Source organism: Stegodyphus dumicola, chromosome 8 (genome assembly GCF_044657685.1).
Source record: "Stegodyphus dumicola isolate Sdum_Otavi_A_Nest chromosome 8, ASM4465768v1".
Classification (NCBI taxonomy): domain Eukaryota; kingdom Metazoa; phylum Arthropoda; class Arachnida; order Araneae; family Eresidae; genus Stegodyphus; species Stegodyphus dumicola.
Genome location: NC_140775.1, coordinates 89,515,557 through 89,537,447, shown reverse-complemented (window position 1 = coordinate 89,537,447; position 21,891 = coordinate 89,515,557). Strand labels below are relative to the sequence as shown.

General features: G+C 31.2%; 1 protein-coding gene across 2 annotated transcripts in view; it reads right to left on the bottom strand.

Annotated features, from left to right (window-relative positions):
- Nup54 (nuclear pore complex protein Nup54) overlaps positions 1-21,891 on the bottom strand; it is a 56,369-nt gene that overhangs the window by 15,174 nt on the left and 19,304 nt on the right. For both annotated transcript variants that reach the window (XM_035370683.2, XM_035370682.2), the window contains exons 4-8: positions 19,491-19,574; positions 12,332-12,537; positions 8,495-8,682; positions 4,080-4,276; positions 2,940-3,088 (exon numbers count right to left, since the gene is read on the bottom strand). In XM_035370683.2, the coding sequence (XP_035226574.1) occupies positions 2,940-3,088; positions 4,080-4,276; positions 8,495-8,682; positions 12,332-12,537; positions 19,491-19,574 (824 nt within the window). The remainder of the gene's footprint in view (positions 1-2,939; positions 3,089-4,079; positions 4,277-8,494; positions 8,683-12,331; positions 12,538-19,490; positions 19,575-21,891) is intronic.

Here is a 21,891-nt window from a genome sequence, read left to right as displayed (position 1 = left end):
CTATTAGTTCTCTTTTTTTTAAAAAAAAATTTATGGTTATTATAATAGAAAAATAAGAGGAATAAAGATGTGATTATAGACCATCTATTTCAACGTTCTGTACATACAGTATTATATTTATATTAAAATAAATTTCGCAATCCTTAATTTTACCAAAAAATAATTATATTCGTATGAGTTTTGCATACTTCATAAAAAAAGCATGCACATATTGATATTCCCTAAAATAATTTGTTAAAATTTTAAAAGGTGTTTAATGAGCTCCAGATACTTCATTTCATAAAATAACAAGCACACACTTATATTGTATACAACAATGTCTTCAAAGTTTACGTTACTTCACCAAATGCAAATTATAAGAATATTCTGTTTTCAGAGCTTTTATAAAAGGGGAGTTCCATTTAGTATAAATGAAACATTTATTGCTTTTGTTTACATTCAACTGATTTTATAATGATGAATTCTGCTGCAATTTCCAATTCTTCATGTACAAATGAATTCTAAAAAATAATTATTTTTTCTCTTAAATTTATTTCACAGCTCTAAAACTATTTTCGATTACGTTTTCATTAAATAAACAGTTTGTTTTAAGAAGGAAAATTTATATCCCAATTGAACTTAGTATTTCTACTTTTCTAATCTAAAAATTGGTATGTTATTTCAGAAGAATACCTATTTCTCCATGAAAATGTTAATAACCAATTATCACTTTTTCTTAATGACTTAATAAAATATCTTATACAGACAATTCTACTTAATGTTTTAATTATTTTATGCTTTTTCACAAATTATATTATTGAATGGGCATTCAGTCATACAAAAAGCAAAATTACAGAGCTCAGAAGAAAAAAATGGTCGCTAATGGGCACAATAGTACCTTTTTGTGCTTTCTCTTTTCATTCCCAGCTCAAAATAGTGCCATTTCGTCCGCTGCTTTCTCCCATGATTCTTTTTTTCCTGTTTTATCTGCTCTTCAAAAAGGCCTTTTACAATAAAGCCAATACCTGTTTTTGTTGATTTAAATGCTTTAGACGAGATGACCATTACTATTTTGATCTTGCATAACTTTTGATTTCTAATATTTATTAGATATTTTTTTTCAAATTATTCTGAACAGAATAATAAATTTCAGGCATGTTAAAAATGAATATCTGAATCTAGTTATATTTTTGGTATATAATAATTTTTAAATTTCACATACTTCTACAACAAACATGCAAGCAATACAAGCAACAGAACCATGAATACTGCTTTGAAAGAAATTAAAAATGTAACAAATGTACACTGCGCAAAAAAAAGGGGGAGACAGTTCTATATCTCCCGTTCTACTGGGCCGATTGACAAAATTCAACTTGCGTTTTTCATGTCTCGAAAACGTGACTTAGGATATGTATTAGATTTATATATAGCATTATTCTAATATAGGTATTTTGACAAAAATTGGGCTCTTTCTGAAATGACATGCCAATTTTTTTCCTATTTTGATTCTAAGACTTAAATTATGGCAAACCGCCAAATTTTGTAAAAATCGCACATGTAGTTTTAAAAAAATTATCTCTCAAGATTTTAACTCCTCCTTGTTAAATGAATTTGCTATAATCTTTTTTTTATTAAACTTATTTAATTCTTCCTTTTACATTTCGAAATTTAAGTTCATTCCAAATAAATTTACCCATTTTTTACGATTTATTTTTAAAATTTGTATTTTTAAATAATTTTTTTAAAGTTTTAAAAAAAATGAATTAAAAATCTATAAAATTTTTACCATCATCTGAAAGTAGATGTATTTCTAAGCATACCTGCGAAAAATTAGTTTTTTATTTAAAATTTCCGAAGATATACATGAATTTATATACTGGTGCATTTTGAAATTTGGCATATTTGTTGAAAGCGATAAAACATCAAATGTGGTTTAGACACTTTGCTAAAATTATTTGAAAGTAGGAAAGCTGTAACTTTTTTCTTCTCATGCACAATGTGAAAATGTAGGAAAGAGTTGCTTTTTCTGTAAATTTCACACCTAATTTTACAAATTTAATATCTTTAATTAAATTTAATATAATTTGAGTCATAGAATCAAAACATGGAAAAAAATTGGTATGTTATTTCAGAAAAAGTCCGATTTTGTGTCAAAATACCTATGTTAGAACAATGCTATATATAAATCTCATATACATTTTAAGTCGTGCTTTCGAGATATGAAAAATGCAATTTAAATTTTGTCAATTAGCTCAGTAGAATGGGAGATACAGAACTGTCCAATTCCCCCCTTTCGCAGTTGCCACTGCCATTACTTATTTACATTCTCAGAAATACAGGGTCTATTTTAGAAAGTGACCTCTTTACAAGGTCATCTTCTGAAAGTCGTAATACAGGATGCAGTTATTTTCTAACAGATAATGGAATTATTTGAATCCAATGTCAGTTAAATAAAAAGGGTGGGTCTTCATACTAAGAGCAAAATAACTAATTTTTATTTCACAATAAACTATTATATAAACTTACCTGTTTTCTTAATATTTGTGAATGTGGTTTTCTTTAAAACTGCACTGAATTTTCAATATGTTTTACAGCAAATATATAAATATTATATTTCAAATAAAATATTCAAATGAAACAGGCTATTTTTATACCTTCCAAATATATTTAAAATCATCAAAACTTGAGAAAGAATAGAAATCAAAATATGTAATTCGAGAATGCAGTTATCACTGTTAGTTAGTGCATGTATAAGTTTATAAGCATATGAGAAACATCTGTGCATCGCTTCAATTTACTATCACATACTACTTTTTTTTTTTTGGTAGTTAAATAATACTCTACTAAATAGAATTTTAATTTTAAAAAAGGACTTTTTTTAAGATATATGCCCCACTGCAGTAACAGTATAACTCAGTTATTATACTATATCAGTCAAGTGTCAAAAATAAAACAATTACATCCAGTCTTTTTTGGTGCTGCTTTGTTTCATATTCTTGGCATTTCATTCGTCGAGAAAGCTCTTGAAATCCAATTAATGGCACAGGAATCAGTTTTTCTGGATCTGGATTATCAAGTTTGGATTGTTTCCATACTATTGGTTCAATGCCTAAAATAATAATATATTTTACATTTGGTTCACATAATACATTTAGTCCCTTTTTATACAGTATTAAGATAGAAATATCAGCAGGTTTCAAATATTTTAATTTGTACAGTAAGATTAAACTTTATTTTTGAATAAAGTAAAGGTTAAAAGTATTAAAGATCACTTCTTATGACACTCTTTTAATATAATGAGAACCTTAAAAAAATTAAATTTGACTTATTAATAATTTTCAATCATTCAAAATATTTAAATGATTTTGTGAAAGAAATCAAATACAGTTTTACATTTGAAGAAAAGTAATTAAAAGAGAAAGCAGGTGGAGAGGGGAGATCTGATTTCATTTTATCATTATTCTGCAATCAGCTCAAATGAATCAAGATCAGTTTTATGCATTTAACCATCAGTCATGATGTGAAACATGATGATTACCACTGACAAATGTAATCAGTCATAATGACGAAATTCTTAATTATTCCAAAATAAACTAAACAATTTTTCCAGCAATAAAAAATAAAGAGACTTAGAATGAGTTTTACAGCTAAGAAGCTTCATAATTTTTTTTTCCCCCTCTACCATGATACAGTTATATTTTATTTGGTAGAGAAAACGGATATTTACTTCCATGTCAGTATGCACTAATATACCAGCTCATATGGCTCTGAGAAAGCAAAATTGAGAATTTATTATACTTTTTACTGTTACTCAAAATAATGCAATTTCATGCAAAACTGATACACTGAGCAAAAAATAATACTAAAATAACATCATTTGGATTAGAGAATAACAAAATTCAAAGACTTTTACTTAACAACTGAGCTAGTATAATACATATTTTTTTCTTTATAATTTAACAGTAAAGACTTTGCAAATACAAGCAATTCAATGAACAATAGAAAATGTCTTAAATAAATAAATTTTCTTTTTAGTTATTTGTAAATTAATATATCATTATGTAATGAACTAAAAGAAAAATTTAAACATATAAACTCACCAGCAGGAGGATTATCAAGATAATGCTGAAGTTGTTCTTTAGTTGGCATTATTTTGGGAGCAGCACTCACAACTCCCATATTAGATATTTGAGGTTTAACCGTAGGCTGTTCCATATAACTACAGACCTCAGCTGATGGAATGCGTCTTGTTAAGCCAGTTGGTAAACGTTCCAGCAAATAGAATACAACTTCAGTTCTGAATCATACATAGATGGGGGTAAAAAATCATATTTACATCTGTATTTAATAACTATCTCATTACTAAAGTAAAGCCAATACAAATATGGGCAACTGGCAGAGTAAAACAAATAAATAAAATTAAATTAAAAAAAAATCTGAAAGCTTTTAGACTTTATATTATGTCCAAAGGGGCGTTTTTCATTTTTCAAGAGGATTTGGGCTAACCCCCATTTGGACTAAAAATTCTTTAAAACAGCATGCCTTTAGAATTTTCAATAGACAGTCTCGCGTGCTGGAGATAAAAATAATTTATTCCGTACAATGTGTTGCCAGTGCTCGCTTTGAAACTGTTGAGTTTCTTAACCAAAAATTCATAACAAAAAATATGAAATAGAACAAATTCAGGCTTATAGATGCCTATTTTCGGGTGGAGGACTATGTTATTCAAAAGTTGATGGCTCTAGGTGTCATTTCTTCACAATGCAAGACACCTACACACATGCATGCAGATTCTTCCTTATTTAATGTTTTTAAATATCATACAGGGTGATAATATTTGATGGCAACAATTTGAAAAAAAAAGACAAGATACAGAATGAGGGGTAAAATATATAATTACTGATATTATGTAATTTTTATATAAATAGATTTGAATATAAAAACAAAGGATACTTGTTGGTTACACGGCATCTACCAAAACACTATGAACACTTATTGACACTTTTTAGAAATTAATTGCCTTTCCCCCCCTTTCCGAACATCAAACAGATTACTATTCTTGGTATTATTTTTATATTTTAAACTCTCATTTCCTGAGATGCAATGATTAATGTTTTTTATTCCCTTATGGATGCCTGCATAGAGATCTCCATAAGTATATGCATTTTTTGGTTTTCTGCCAACACCTGCTTTACATTTTGTTTGAATAAAGTAACTGCTGAAGTAAAATGCACCCTGCTTTTCTCATAATAAATGCTATATTTTCATCCAAAACCCCTAAATTTATGCTTCAAGCTATGGGCCCAGAAGGAGTCTTTTGAAATATATATAGCAATTCTATTTTCTGTGTGATTAAAAACATTAAGAAGCTACGGCTGCTAATCTCAACTCATACGCTTATTGAAAACTGAGCAATTAGAATTATTAAGAAATTCAAGGTTGAACCTCCATCCCCATTTACAGCAAAGATTTTAAAAAGACAAAAAAGCTAACCAACTACAGGGCTTTTATTAGAAGATAACTAACTAGGATATATATTAAAAGAGTGTATGACTGCTAAGAAGACACTTAATCATCATTTCAACAAAAGTGACAAGGTGTGCTTATGGAATCCAATTTGATGGAAAGGACTCTCCTAAACTATAGTCACTACACAGTCCTAAACATGCTGAATAACACTGTAGTTTGGATCCGTAAGTCAACGAATTCTAAGCTTGAAGTCACTCATTACTACAAGTTAGCCTCTTACTTTGGCCATAGTAAGTAGTTCCCAGAGTGCAGCGGTTCTCAAGCGGTGGTACACACGAGAAAAATAAAATATTTTCAAGTACTAAATTAAAAAATCTCATGAAGAAGAACAACTGACAGACATTTCCTATGATCGAACTCTAACTGAATATTTCAAAAATAACACACTTATTAACTTTTGGCTGAACCTCAAAAAAGAATTTAAAGGCATTTTCAAATAAAGCTATTAAATTTTTATTGCCTTTTCGCACAACCTATTTGTGTGAATAAGGATTTTCTTCCATGTTATATTTGAAAAATAAATACAGAATTAAATTAAAAATGGATTCTAATTTACAGTTAAAACTAAGTGAAATAAGACCAGACATACGTTAAGAAATTGATCTCTCTTAAACAGGTCCAAATTTTGCAATAAAGTTTAGAATTATGTTATTATAACTTAAAATTTGATAGTAAAAATGGTAATCAATTTTTAATCTTAATATTTTTTACGTGTGCAAATGTAATATAAATAGCCAATAGGTTGTGCAAATGGCAAAATATGCTTTTTAATATTTCTATTGTGAAAATTGAAAAATAATCGTTACCTAATGTAGTAGTGGTACTAAAGTTTCTCAATTTTTGTTTAGATGGTACGCGTTATTAGGTTGAGAACCACTGCCATAGTGTATATAATGTAAATAGTATAACACAATGGTCTCATTTGTTTCTAAATTTGTAAGTTTATGCATTCATTTATTGAATTTAGTATTTGACTTGTCGTTTACTGAAATTATCATTTTAGTATTACATTGATTTGCTTTAACTGTAAGTATGGCTTTCTGTCCAGGGATTGTACTGCCTGGGATGTGCAGTCCTTGGAAAAGGGGCAATGCTATGAATTTTGTACATAGATAAATATTTTAGTGCAACTGCATATGAAACTGCTGTATCTCTTTTGTATAATGTAAAATCAAAATCTAAAGGAGTGAAGCTTGCTGGAAAAGTAAGAATATAGGGAGGGGCAAGTCTATTTAACACTGAGTAAATGGCTAGCTCGCTAATTTGGCAAGATATTGCCAAGCTGGCAATGGTTTTGGCAAGTAATTTTTGTCATCAAATTTGGGGAAAAATCATCAAAAGTTGCAAAACTTGGTGTCATTTTGATCCAGTCCCTGTATTACCATAATAGGTATTGTAATTGAATAACTGTAATTGATTTCACATGTAACTGTGATTGTATCCAGCCCTTATATGCCTCCCAGTAATTTTGAGAAGCAGTAAAGAAATATTTTGGCCTATATATGTATGTTCATGATCAAGCTTCAGCTGTAGAGAATTGTTTTGTTATGTCTAAAAGAAATACAGTCAAAAGTCATTAATCCGGACTCGTCGAGACTTCGGCAATTCCGGATTATCGATTTTTCCGGATTATACATCATCAGTTTAAATCTGGTAAGATGGCATGCAGAAATTATAAAATTAAAAATATGAAACAGCAATTTATGAAATAAAGAACAATTATGATCTAAAGGGTATCAAAATTTACAAAAAGAAAAAGCTTAATATTTATTTGTTTACTTTATTAAATATTTCTTTCAATGTAAGTTGCTTCATTTCATGTGATAATACTTTCTCTTTAAGTTTATTAAACAGACATAATTTCTTGTTTAGTTACAATGTTCCGCTGTTCAAGTCCTATAATTGCTGTGTCGAGAATACCGACTAATTTGTCAATTGAAATTTTTTCGTTTTCAATAACCTCTGTGTCACTTTCTTCACTATCGGAAGTGAATTATAATGATGAGGAATTTGATTTAAATCATATCAAAGACGGAGTACATTGAGATGAAATACTACATTTAATAAGGAATTATAAGCCAAATAAAATAAAAACATCTGCCCTGAAGATAAGGATAGTGCTGACAGATCAACTTCCAATTCATTGCGCGCCACAGCGTTTCCCCCCCTCCCAGCGCAGAGCAGCGTGAAATTGATAAACAGATTTCGGAATGGTTAAGAAACAAAGGATATGCCTTTATCCATTTTTTTGCAGCAATTCCACTTTTTGTTTAATGGACTTCGAAACACTTTCGCTTTGTAGATCCTTTACATATTAGTCAATATATATCGGAAATTCTATTTGACATAATCAAAAGTTCAAGCTTACTTTTATAAAATTGATCTAACAGTCTGCAAAAAATAATAAGCCAGATCCAATTCGAAGCTTAAGGAACAACGCAATCTGCAACATTAACAGCTTAGCTTATACCCTCCGTTATACATTAAACACGCATGCGTAAACGTATTATGCGCATGCGCACACGCATATTCGCAGCCGTGCACAGAAAGTTTGTAGCTTTGAAGTCTGGATTATAGGTGTCTGAATTAACGACTTTTTGACTGTATAATTTAAACTTCACTTTCTTGAATTATCTCGTATAGAATCCACATATTTATCTTGCCATAATATAGATAATATTAAAATCTCATAAAGCGTCTTTTAAAGTTATAATAACCCCGCATGCTCTAAAGAAAAATGATGTTAAAAATGAATGGTCACTATAACCTTCTGGATTTAACAAATTTTCACCATTTGTTGCCTTTTTAAGTTGTAATGGGGTGGTTGCTACAATGACTAATCATTGTGATGAGCACCTATTGTATATGCATTAAGAATCGTTTAAAATAAGAAGGTAATATATTTTGGGGGTTAAGTGGGATATGCTATTGCATAATTTGTTCCAATTTCATACTTCCAATTTATTTATTTTTAAAGGATAAATACCTGTCTTCTGATAAAGCTTTGATTCCATCAATAACAACAGATATTGCTGGCTTGCTTCCAAAACATTTATGCAAGGTATCAGTTAACTGCTGTTGTTGGGACAGTATTTCTTGATCTTTTTTGTTAAAGATAATGCCAATTAAACATTCCTCAGGTTTAGATGTTGGCAAACAACTATAGCCAACTGCCTAAAATTGAAAGAGAAAAAAAATAATGAATTTAATGTTGGATTTCTCTAATAAATTACTGATGCTGAAATTAATAATAAATTTCTCAGATGACACTACAAAACTATGCTATAATTATATATAATTTAATAGCTTGGGTAATAGATTAGACAGAATAAAAAAACATCTTCAGAATTCGGATTTAATTTTTCATCACATACACAACATAAATGTTTGATAATTTAGAAGTTGATGGCACAAAACAACATTCATGAGCGACTGAACATATTTTATTTCTATGCAAGCCCTAAGATAGTGGTACACAGCTTAATAAGAACAATCTGAATGCCCATTCTTGGTCATATTTGTGCTCTTGTACACCATCATGATAATAATTTATGAAAGAGAAGTAAGCAGTGACATGTTAGGTAGTTAGCATTTCTAAGATGAACACTCGATTCAAAAGATTAGTTAAGATTCATTCGGCTAATATTAAGTTTTGGTTCCCAAATTTGAAATTATTATTGGTTAAACAGTTACAAGCATCTGTGTGATTAGCATTATGCAAGAATCACACAATATGGATTAATTTTGAAATGCTGCAGATTAAAGCGATTTATGATAAGAATTACTGTTTTAGGACAGAAAGGGGAATAATAATAATAATAAATAGAAAAGCTAAGGGATTATTGTAAACTAAAGTTAAAATTCTGATGTACATTTTTATCTCATACATCTGACACTATATGCATGTATACAGAGACCTACATATCTCTAAATATGGTAATATAAACATATATATATATATATATATATATATATAAGCTATGTAACACCTCATTAATTCTACCTGTTACCTATAACTCAAATTTAACCTTGAAATAAAATAAATTCTGACAACAATCAAATGTACAATAGTCCCTTAAATTACCAAACTCGCTCATCAGATAACATATATTTATTTTTTTTATCAATTTGCATGAAAGTTAAGTTGAAAATTTAACAAGATTACTAATTATTCATATTTCAAAGATTAAAACAAAAACTGATGTACTTATTTGTTCTGATGGGTACCTCTTTTCCTATAGTGGCTCCTGAGATTGAATCGGCAATCAACTGAGTTATCTCACCAAAATCTGGCTGTGTGTTTTTATACCTCACCATGTGATAGTACATTAGCACTGACTGCGTGGTCTTATACCTCACCACATAATTGTATATTAGCACAATGTTGCATTCTTGCTTTCACTACATGTTCTTATATTATTCATTTTTTGACGATGTTTTAGAATTCACATTGTTTATTTAAAAACACATTAATTTCTTTCTTTTTTTCTTTTTTTTTTTTTTTTTTTTTGTGAACATGAGGTCAATCCTTAATTAGCCAAGTAATGAGGTGGACGTCATACCATTTTTTCGAAAGAGAGGTCTTTCACCTGAAAAATGAGTAAGTGAAAACAGCCACAACATGAAACTTTATATTAACGGCAAAGTGTTTGGGAGGTGCAATGTAAAAAACTGCAAAACAAAGAAGGGCCCCCATGTAGGAAATTGGTTATGTGGTTCCAGAATATCGTTCGCCACTATTAGATTTATGTATTCCTGGGGAAAGAAAATGTCGTCCATGAAATGGTGTAGCAAACACTTTAATATATGTGAAACTGCTGCAGTTGACTGGAACAATTACAATGACGAGCCAAAACATTATGACCTTCCCCACATTTTTCAATGAACTTGGCTGGATGATGTGCAGGGCACGTGATTAAGTGCGAATGGTATTTAACTGCTGCTGGAGAAAGGTAATCCTTGCAATTACTTTCGCAAGTGATGGGAAAGGCTCCTGATCTAAGCAAATTTCACAGAGGACAGACTGTAATGACCTGAAGACTTGGAACAAATATCTCTAAAACTGAATGACTGGTAGGTTGGTCACGATCTGATGTTGTTAGTATTTAAGCAAAGTGGATAAATGGTGGTGAAACTAGCAGTAAGTGGCAAGTTGTTGGACGTCCATGCATCATCAATGAAAAAAAACATCGCAGATTGTCCCACTTGGCACAGCAAAACTGGTGCCAGACTGTGGCTCAGCTGACAGCCCAACACGATGCAAGTCCAAGTGTTTTGGAACACCTCAGAATTTCGGCATGGGAACATCCAGACTCGACCACATGGATAAGTGGAAGACAATAGCCTGGTCGGATGAATCACAATTTTTGATTCAACTTGTTGATAGTCACGTCAGAGTATCCATTTTCCAGGCAAATAGTTGCTCAGGTCTTACTCAGGCTGCTGGTGGTGGTGGTATTTTGTTTTGGGGACATTCTCACAAGGCTCAAATTGTGTTGGAGTGGTTCGAAGAACATAAGGATTAATTTCAATCAATTTCCTGGTCACCTAGCTCCCAAGATTTTAACTCAATAGAGAACATTTAGGATACCATAGAATGGCAGCTCAAAGCTCAAACACCACCATGTCGGAATATCTGACTTTGCGTGGCTGCTGCTTAGAAATTTGGTACAACCTGTCTCCAGTCATCTACCAAGAACTTGTTGCATCCATGCAGAGGCAAAATGACTTTTGATTCTTCACTATACATGCGATAAAACAACAATAATAATAATACAGATTCTTAAAAATATTCTTAAGAAATGATATGTCAGTATTATTGTTATTATTATACAGTACAAAGTCCGAGATCCGGATTCGTCAGGACTTCAGCGATTCCAGATTTGGGATTCATCTGGATATTAAATCATCAATTTAAATCTAGTGAGATGGCATACAAAAAAATTTTTAATTAAAAACATGAAATCGTGATTTATGAAACAATGAAGCGTCTATGATCTAAAAGGTATCAAAATTTACGCCCTTCCCAAAAGAAGCTTAATATTTGTTTACTTTATTAAACATTTTTTTGAATGTAACTTCTTTAAGTTGCTTCATTTTTTGTGCTTATACTTTCTCTTCAACTCTATAGAGAGACATAATTTCTTGTTCAATTACAAAGTTCCACTGCTCAAGTTTCTAGTTGCTGCGTCAAGAATTCCGACTAACTTGTCAATCGAAATTTTTCCATTTGCAATAATAACCTCTCTGTCACTTTCTTCACTACTGGTAGTGGCATTTTCTGGATCTAGAACCATACTACAGATTTCGCCATTTATTAATTTATTGATGATTGGAAGATTGCCATTGCAATGAAAAACTCCTTTATATCATCTTCACTTGCTTTTCCACATTTCTTTACAAAATCCTTTAATTGTAAAAGCAGATACACAACCACGGAGCCAAATTATTGATCACACAAATTTATGCTAAAATGATTATTTCTTCAATAACGAGGTATTTTATTCAATACTAAAGTGAAATTAAGAATCGGGATTTTACACATGCTTTCTTATGGGGGAAAAAATCAAATGCTCATGCATAAAGCATTAAAAAAAATTCCTAACAAAATTTTTGTTGGTGGCTTTAAGGTTCGGATTTTAGACCATTCCAGATATTGGACGTCCGGATCTTGGACTTTGTACTGTATATTTATTTCTACATTCACGGTTCACGAATTTGGTGAAATTATAGCTGAGATCTTGGTGAAAATGTAAATTGCCTAATATGGTTGGAGGATGCTATAACAAAGAAGTATCTGCCATTGTAATCTGTAATCACTTACTTTGAATACACAAAATGGATTTTCTGGAGTAAATTCAACAGGAGGAGCATTAGGAGAAAAATAGCCTTTCCCAGTACCCCATGAGGCTTGTAACTGGTTCCATTTTGCAATAATTGTATCACGCTCATCACCATACAGCATAGGACATGTTAAAGCAGTCACAAGACTTGTGACATTGTCTACAGCTGGAACTTGCCCCATTGCACCTTAAAAATTATAAAATAATAATCAAAACACACTACATAAAAATTTTAAATTAGTGCAAAATTCTCTACAGCTCCACAGCTGAACACAGTAAATTCTCTCATAACTACGTCTAAAAGTGACCACTATTTTTGAGAACATAAACATTAACATTTGTAATAATAATATTCCTCTTTAAGAAGACTTCTTCTTGACTCGACTGAGAACATCAAATACATTTATTTGCGATCACTAAAAACAACATCTTAGTTTCAATACCAGCCTAAAATATTTCCAAGCACTATTGGTACTTTCTGATTATCAGTATGAATACCAAAAAGTTGCAAACTTCTTGGTGACTTACTTTTATGCCAAACTAATGCACAAAAGGTAACAACTATTTTAAAAATGATGATGTATAAGGAATTCCATACAAGAGCATTCAATCAATAAAACTGAAAAGGAAAAAACATTGATAATAAAACTCTTGCCTTTTTCCAAGAGAAAATTTTGACTTTTTCATGCTGTTTTGCCATGCACAGCAATCTGTTTTCTCTTAAAACAAAAACCACAGATAATTGCACAAACTTGGTATTGCTGACCTGGCAAAACAGGCACAAACTATGTGCCTGGGTTGCAAGCACATAAATACAGGGTAAGTCAAAATGAATGCTAGGATTTTAAACGTTACTATGCAAAATATAATTAATGTATTTATTCAAAATATATACAGATTACAAATATGAGTTTGTATTTTATACTTCACAAATAAATGGCACCATAAGTGCAATTGTTATAAGCATCTATGATCCGAACATAAAGGAGGAAAACATTGTATTTAGTTAATTACCCACATAAGTTACCACATTAAATATTTAGTTAATTACCACACTTTTGTAGCATACTGATGCAACTGCAGAAAGCATTTCATGTGCTTGAGTGTTACGTAAGGAAGACTATTATCATTGTTTGGCACCGTATCCAAAAGAAATACAGGCATACAGTGCTGAATGATAATGCAAGTCATTGTTCGTATTCACAATTTCAAGAAAAAGGCTGTATTTGCAATGGAAAATCAACAGGTTGTCCTTCAATGGGAGAAGATGTGGTTCATTGCATTCAGAACAGCTAGGTGAGAAGCCCTAAAATATGCTGGACAAGAACTGCACGTACTGCAGAAAACTATGTGGAGAGTTCTTAGGAAGCGTTTGCAATGAAACTGTATAGTTTGCAGTTGGTGCAGCAACTGAAAACAAGATACACTTCCATCAATGGAAAATGATGAATTTTCTGAAAAGTTCTGAACTGTTCAGTGATGAATCAACATTTCAAATTTCTGGATTAGTGAACAAGCATAACCTAAGTAAAAATTTGGGGTACTGAACATTCACATGGAATAGTAAAAATGAATATGATTCCTTGGATGTTCATGTATTTTATGCAGTATCCTCTGAAAAGACCTACGAACCATTCTTTTTCGCTGAAACCACAGTGACAGGAGTAGCGTATTTAGATATGCTCTAATAGTGGCATCACCCACAGCTACAAGATAACTTGCCTAGTTTTATTCTGCAACAGGATGGCATATCACTACACTTTTTTAATGAAGTGTGGAACAGCATGTTACTACATTATTGGTGGACTGGTGACGTAGCACTATTAGACAAAGCACTGTTACTTTGGCCACAATGATCTGCAGATTTCAGCCTACCTGACTTTTTGGGGGTTCAAACAGGGATGCATATATATGCCTCTAGGTCAAATGACCATGACTGATTATTTCTACATGGAAGTATCTCTAGAATAAATACATTGATTACATTTTGCATGTTAAAATTTTGAAATCTCAGCATTCATTTTGATAACATTGTAAATTACTACATAACTATTTTTGCAACACATTGCTTTGCCTCATTAATCTTCTCAGCGAGGATGTGGACAATCAGAAAGTACCAAAATATTTTTTATGGGAAATCATCTTTTTATACATTTTTAAATACAAATTTTATCCTTATCTTAAGGGAAAATAATTTATATTATAAACGAGAGTGTGTCACATTGCACTTCAAACGAGTCATTATATCACTGAAGTATTTACACCAGGAGTGGACAACTGTTTTGGTTTGGAGCCACTTTGAGGAAAAGGAAGTTAACAGAGGGCCACATCTTTTTAAATGATTGCATTCATTAGTTAAGTTTATACATTTTCAGAAAAGGTATAAATTATACAATGAAAATCAATAAACATAAATTAAACAAAATAGAACCAGTTTTATTAAATTTATTTATTGTGCAATTTTCATATCATCTATCGCTACAAGCGCATTTAATTTTAGAATCAGTTTAATGAGACAAATGTCCACAACTTTTCTTTTTTTAAATCAGGACTGAGACTGCTTGCTGATATTCTTATCATAGCCTGCACGTTAATGTCTGTCAAAGAGCATCTATATTTACTCTTCATCTTTAAGCATGAAAAGCTTCCCTCACAAATATACGCATACCCAAATACAGTGAAATATGTTTAACATGAAAACACATAAGACAAAATATAGGTTAACACGAAATAATACAACGGTCCCGGTAAACCACTACGTATTTTCATGCATTTTGTTTCTCTTAACCCTTTCCGGCACGCTACCTTTTAAAGTTGGAATTTTGATTTAAAAAAAAAAAAAAAAGGTAGGCAGTCTAAGAAGGCCTAGAGGAGCACACAAGTAAAATTTTGTAAAGATAGCACTTATCATTTTAATTCTGTGGGTGTGCCCCACACTGATTGAATAGAGCTTCAAAAAGAGTGCTGAAACGAGCATTGCTGTCAATGAACTGACCGATGAGATGCGGAGAAACAAAGAATACAGACTCTCAGTTGTCCTAGATTATCAGTGAGCCCGGTCTGGGTGCACCTAGGGTTCGCCATTTAATTTTAAGTAAAATTTCAAGGTAAAAATTTAAAACTAATATAGAATAAGGAGATTAGCATACAGCCAAAAAAAAAATAACATAGAAATTTCTTTTCAAACAATTCCTTTTATACCCTAAAAAAAAGTCTGGAATATTTCTTTGAAAAATGAGGGCCTTAAAAAACTAAACATGGCTAAAATATATGGACTGGAGCTGCCATCTACTATAAATAAAGAAGGTTCAGAGCAACTTATAGTAACCTATAAATCCTTTTTCATTCAATTTTTCTGTGTGTACAGAAGGGAATTTTTAGGTGTCTCCACACCGGACACACTGTGCCGCAAAGAGTTCACACAAAACAAAAAATCACTTAACACGAAAAGATTTCCTTTCTGAGAATGAACAAAATACAGAAAACACCAGCCTCACAGGAGGGATTTAAGAGGACGTGAAATGAAAGATAGGTGACTTCACATGTTTCTTAAAAAGGAGGTTAACATGGCTTTGAAATACCCTCGGTATAGCCTGTGACACGAGCCAGTTCTGTTTATATAAGCTACTTTCACCCTCCACCCCTACAAACATCTCATCAGTTGGCTTTGGAATTCGGTGATAAGTACATTGCAGTGTGAGTAAAAAGTCAGCAAGTTTGGTTCATATGTTGCATTGTGCATGTCTCTGTCTCTTTATATGCTGCACTCTGTATGGAATTCAGCGACTCCAAGGACAATTGAAAATTGTTTTTGTCATGCACGATTCTCAAAAGAATCAGATTCTTTGGCACCAAAAGAAATGGAGAAGGAGGATATTGAAACTGAGACGATATAAGATTACAATTTTAAGAACCTTTCTAACCTCTATCAAACAAGTCACTATTATTGCTCAACATCCATTAAATCAATGACTACAAAGATTCAAAAGAATATGACAATAAAAAATAAATAAATGATGCTGATAATGCAGTATGTCAAAGCTTCAGGTAAAAAATTAAATATTAGCAATAAATAGTTTGTTATGACTTAAGGCCTGCCCACACGAGTACGCTCGAAACGTAGCTGCGCTTTTACGTTACCAGCATAAAAGCATCCAACCGAGTACGCTTGAGAAGAGTGCGTTTAACCAATAGAATTATTTTGCGCAAAAGTCACGTGACGCTGTAATATAGCGTCAACAGAGCTGTATCTTATTATTTCGCTGTGCTTCTGTATGTTTGCGGCAAGTTGTCCGAATCAGATGATTTTTTTAAAGCTGAAACTTTACTATTAAGTACAATTATTAAGCACAGGGAAAACCGCAAAAAAATGGTAAGAATGGGTCCAAAAGATTTATTTAGAGCGAGCTGTTCAAAGAGATTTTTTTTCTTTTTTTTTTACTGCCTCGTTTGTGAAATGAATATCCAGAATTATTAAATTCCTACTATTAGCTCACACTCTCCCTATATCCTGTTCAAATTTTCAGTACATAAAATGCTTTTATTCATCCACTCAAGTTCAAATACAATTTTTAAAATTTTTAATTTTAAAAAATTCTGTTTGTATTTTTATTTATTTATTTTTGTATTTTTTAAATTTTTCTTTATGGCTCTAAGTAGGAATTGATTCTTTTTTTTTGTTTTGCTTTGTATATTACTTGTTTTTTTAATTACTTCAGGATGAGTATCAACCAGTTAGACAGACTTGCAGATTCTATATTGTATGAAAATTAGGATTTATAAAATTGGTTTGGAATACAGTATATAAGCATCCACCATATAATAAAACCAACTTCATACTTTTTTAACTCCCCCTCCCTTGGTCTTTTGTTTTTCTTTTTATTTATTTTTGAATTTAGAATGAGGTTCAAACTTTGGACAGTTTATGAGAAATTATGTGCATGATAAAATATGCAATAAAGTAAAAATAAAGAGAGAATTTGTAGATGATATATGATAAAGAGGTGCAGACATATCATTACATAAGGATTTCTATTTGCAATGTACATTTTTAAACTAAATTAAAAACAATAATAATAATGAATAAACTAAGAAATGAAAACAATAATGATAGGTAAAATAAGAATATAATGATTCAGGATTAAATATAAGAAACACGTTTCAAAATGAGAAAAGCTAATTGAATTATATACTGCCTGCGGGTGAGGTTCGAACTCGACACCTTTCCATTTGCAAGGCAGCGCGCTGACCACTCAGCTATCTGTGATACCAGCGTTTGTGAAAAATAATGTAACAAGTAGAAGTCGCCGCAAAGGTAATTTAATTAAACTTCAATAAATGATTGCTGTATGACACAAGTTGTAACTTTCCTCCAAAATTTCGTAATTGTATTTTATTGAATACTCTTTCACAGTCAACTGCTTTATTTTAGAAGTTGTTATATATATATAAGTTAGTTTTGGTGTATTTAATATTGGGATATTTATAGAGCTTTTTATTACACATGATGTAGCTAATATTTATAATAATTAAGGAGAATTTTTTAAGGCAGAAACTTTGATTTCGTAGAAACTGTAATTTATTTAGGCTCCTATTACTTCTATTACAGCAAAATAAAAAGAATTAGGTTCATAATTTAAGAAATAAGATGGTTGACTTTCCTACATAATTGAAAACTCTTTTAGAAAAACAGTGGTTAAACAAATCAGATAATGAAGCAAGCAAATTTCATTGTATTCCTGAAATTACAGAACAAAATTTATATCATTATTACAATTATTTTGAAGTGTGTGCCGATTTTACACACATAACCTGTTTTCTATATTTAAAAATATTATTCTCATACATATTTGAGAAAATTAAAAAGCCATATCCTAAGATTTTTGTTTTGTTACATTATTCTTTGTGAATAATCTGTAATTTTATTTAAAAAAACCCAATATACTGCATTTGAACTTCAGTATTTCTCTTTGATAGATCCCAGGAGCAGCTCTGACTTAAACCCTTTGCCTCCTAATACTGCTGGGTTACAGAATTAAAACCATAAAATGAAAAACATGTTAAATGTTCTTTTTCTGGTAGTTTTCCTTTAAGACACACTATGCATTTCCAGTGTCATAGTGGCACATTTTAGCTTATTTTTGTCTCAATGTTTTGACCTTAATACTAGACAAAACAAATAGAAAGATTGCAGAAAGCAACTACGAACATTTTCTAATTTCATGAAACAATCCTCCAAAAATCCATTTTGAGGTGGGGGGTGGGGTGAGAAAAAAAAATCTACATTATTTTCTTTCTTTTTCTGAATAAGTTTTCAGCAGTATTGAAAGTTAACCCGTGTCCTTCACGTATAAGATGCAGGTAACTTTTTTGAGACTAAATTTAGGAAAAAAAGTGCGTCTTATATGCCGTCAAATACGGTATTTTTTGGTTTCTTTGAACATGTTCATTTGAATTTTTAAGTATGTTATTAACATTTGTTTCATTAAACTTTTATCTTTATCAAAATACTCAGCAAAATTCATCAATGGTAGTTTTATTGCCACTGTAGTACTCAATATCATTTTGAATAACTACAATTTCTCCATAGTTCCTCATTAGCATCAATTTTGAAATATATTGAAAATAAGGAGTTTTATAATATTTAGCCACTGAAAATATTAAATACATAAAAGGAGGCATTTCGTTTATATGGAAAGAAACATGGATTCTGAATTAAGATTGTTTACTTTCACTGTATGCAAGTAAATAATATGCAGTCTTAATCGTAGCCAAATTTTCCACTGGATTTTTGTTCTTTTCAAGTTGTTGAAAATTATACATTCAATCTAGATCCATTTTACAGATTAGGCTTTATTACATTAAAAAAATGTGAGCTTAGTTCTAAAAAAAAAAAAAAAAAAAAAAAAGGACGACTCAATTGTGAATTCAATTCAAGGAAAATAAAATCAAACCTTTGTTAACAGACACTCTCTTTAATGATCAGTTCTTGAATCTCCAGCTCTCCAGTTAGAAACCAATGCATTTCCATTTAAAACATATTTTCTGATAACGAATATTGGTCTCATGAGTGTCCATTAACAAGATATTCAACTGTGTATTGTAAAGAATACTTTTAGATAATGGAGTAAACTGAATTACCTGCCATATTACCAAATGATGACTGCATACCCATACCAGATGAAAATATTCCACCACCTATACCTAAAGAACCTGATGGCTGACCTAGAATATAAAAATTTATTAGGCTTAGTCATAAATAAAATACAAAGCTTACATGTTATAATGTGCAATATATAAAGAGGCATTAACATCCACAAACAATAAACTCTTAATAATTTTACAATTTAAGTATGTAAGCAAAATCCTTAAACAAGAACCATACATATGTACAATCAGAAAAGCTTAAGAACACATGAAAGCAAAAGCAGTAACCAGTTTTACTCAACATTTGTTTCTTGCAGAATATCTGTCTTATTATATATATAATAAAGTGGATAATAAATATGAAAATTAAGTGATAATTGGTAGAGATAGAAAGAACACAACAATACTTGAATTCAGACTGTTTTATTACAGTGTAATGCACATTTTTAAGCCAGCTTACAGGTACAGATAGAAGTGGGAAGAATACCAGAAATTCACCATTGGTCATATAAGTATAGTTCCAGAGTGTAAACTACGCAGTTCCATCCCTCTTTTCAGGGATAACACCTCAGGGGGCAGTCTGAAGGTTTTCCACTCATATTTTTACATCAACCTATTGACAGGGCTTTCATTGACCATGTATTTTGATTGCCCTCTTGCAGCACTGACATTATACACTTACAAATACCCATGCTTTCTCTGTAATTCAAAACCAGGTCGCGGTGTTCAATAACCAACTATCTGTAAGATTTCGCAATGGCATCTAGAACTGAATCCACACTGTTTGCAGATGATGCAACATTTAGAGTCAAATTTTGTAGTCACATGCAAGAGACATTTCAAGATGCTGATTCTGGCATCGCCTAATATTAGGTGATGTAAAGTCATTTATTTGAGAGTAAGATAAATTATTACAATGCCCAGGTACACAGCATACAAAACTGTCATGCTCTAGCTAACAGAAATGGGATTTATTAAAATTAAATGTCTTCTGTGGTATATCAGAGATGAAGTCCTTTCTTTTTTTTGTGTCTTTACACTGTCATGGGTATCACGTATCTTGCTATATCGCAATTGTAGTATTCCTTCATGAAAGATGTTTCAGAATTTCATATTCCAACAAGAGAGGACTTTGCTTTGTTGACAAACTAAAATATGTGACTACTTGAGTTACGAACTCTGGTACCGTTGGATCGATCAATATGGAGAAGACAACTCAGTCTGATGGGCACAAAGGTTTCCTTTATGCTTAGTGATTTTTATTCCTTTTGGGATACATGCTAAAACTGATATTTATGTTTCTCCACTGACAGCAACATTATTGGAGTCCCAATACTGCACTGGAGTTGCTTTGGTGACTATCAGTGAGGAAATGTTGCAATATGGATGGGTAGCAATGGATCTTTCCGTAGATAAGAGTTTCTTAAACTGTGGGTTGCGGGACCTGCAGCAGGGGGTCACGAAACATTTTAGCATTTTTGTAATTTCTTTAACATATTATAATAATTTTACAATCACCAAATATTTTTACACAATGTATCTGAAAATAGATAAAGATAAGAGAATATAGACCAAGATAAAATGTAAACATTTTCAACGCATTCTTTTTATAATATAAACGTTCATTTTACTTGCTTCGCATGTGACACCGTCATTTTGTCTGTTACTTATTTTAAATTTTCACATTGTTCTATGTCTTAAAATTAAAGTTAATGACCTAAAACTGCTATAGTATATTACAGTACAAGAGAAAAAATTGACGGCTTCACTCACAGGCGTGTCGGATTTGCGCTATGCTTATAGGGTCCCACAAAATTTCCCTAAATAAATGGGGGCCAGGGGTCACAAAAAAATTTCAGTTATAAAAAGGGGTCGCGACTAAAAAAGTTTAAGAAGCCCTGCCTTAGATACACATATCATGTAAAAAGAACACACACTGAACATTTACAGTGGTATAAGAAAACTTTGGAGGAAATTTCCATCATTCCACATAGTACTTTTTTTTTTTTTAATTTTTTTATTTGCAGTACTTTATTACATTCAACAATTTGAAATTGAGTCATTTGTAAAAATCCAGTACAGTCAAAAGTCGTTAATCCGGACTCGTTGGGACTTCGGCGATTACAGATTATCGATTTTTCTGGATTATAGATCATCAGTTTAAATCTCGTAAGATCGCATGCACAAATTCTAAAATTAAAAATATGAAACCGTATTTTAGGAAATAAAGAACAATTATGATCTAAAGGGTATCAAAATTTACAAAAAAAGAAGCTTAATATTTATTTGTTTACTTTATTAAACATTTCTTTCAATGTAAGTTGTTTCGTTTTATGTGATAATACTTTCTCTTTAATTCTATAAACAGACATAATTTCTTGTTCAGTTAAAAAGC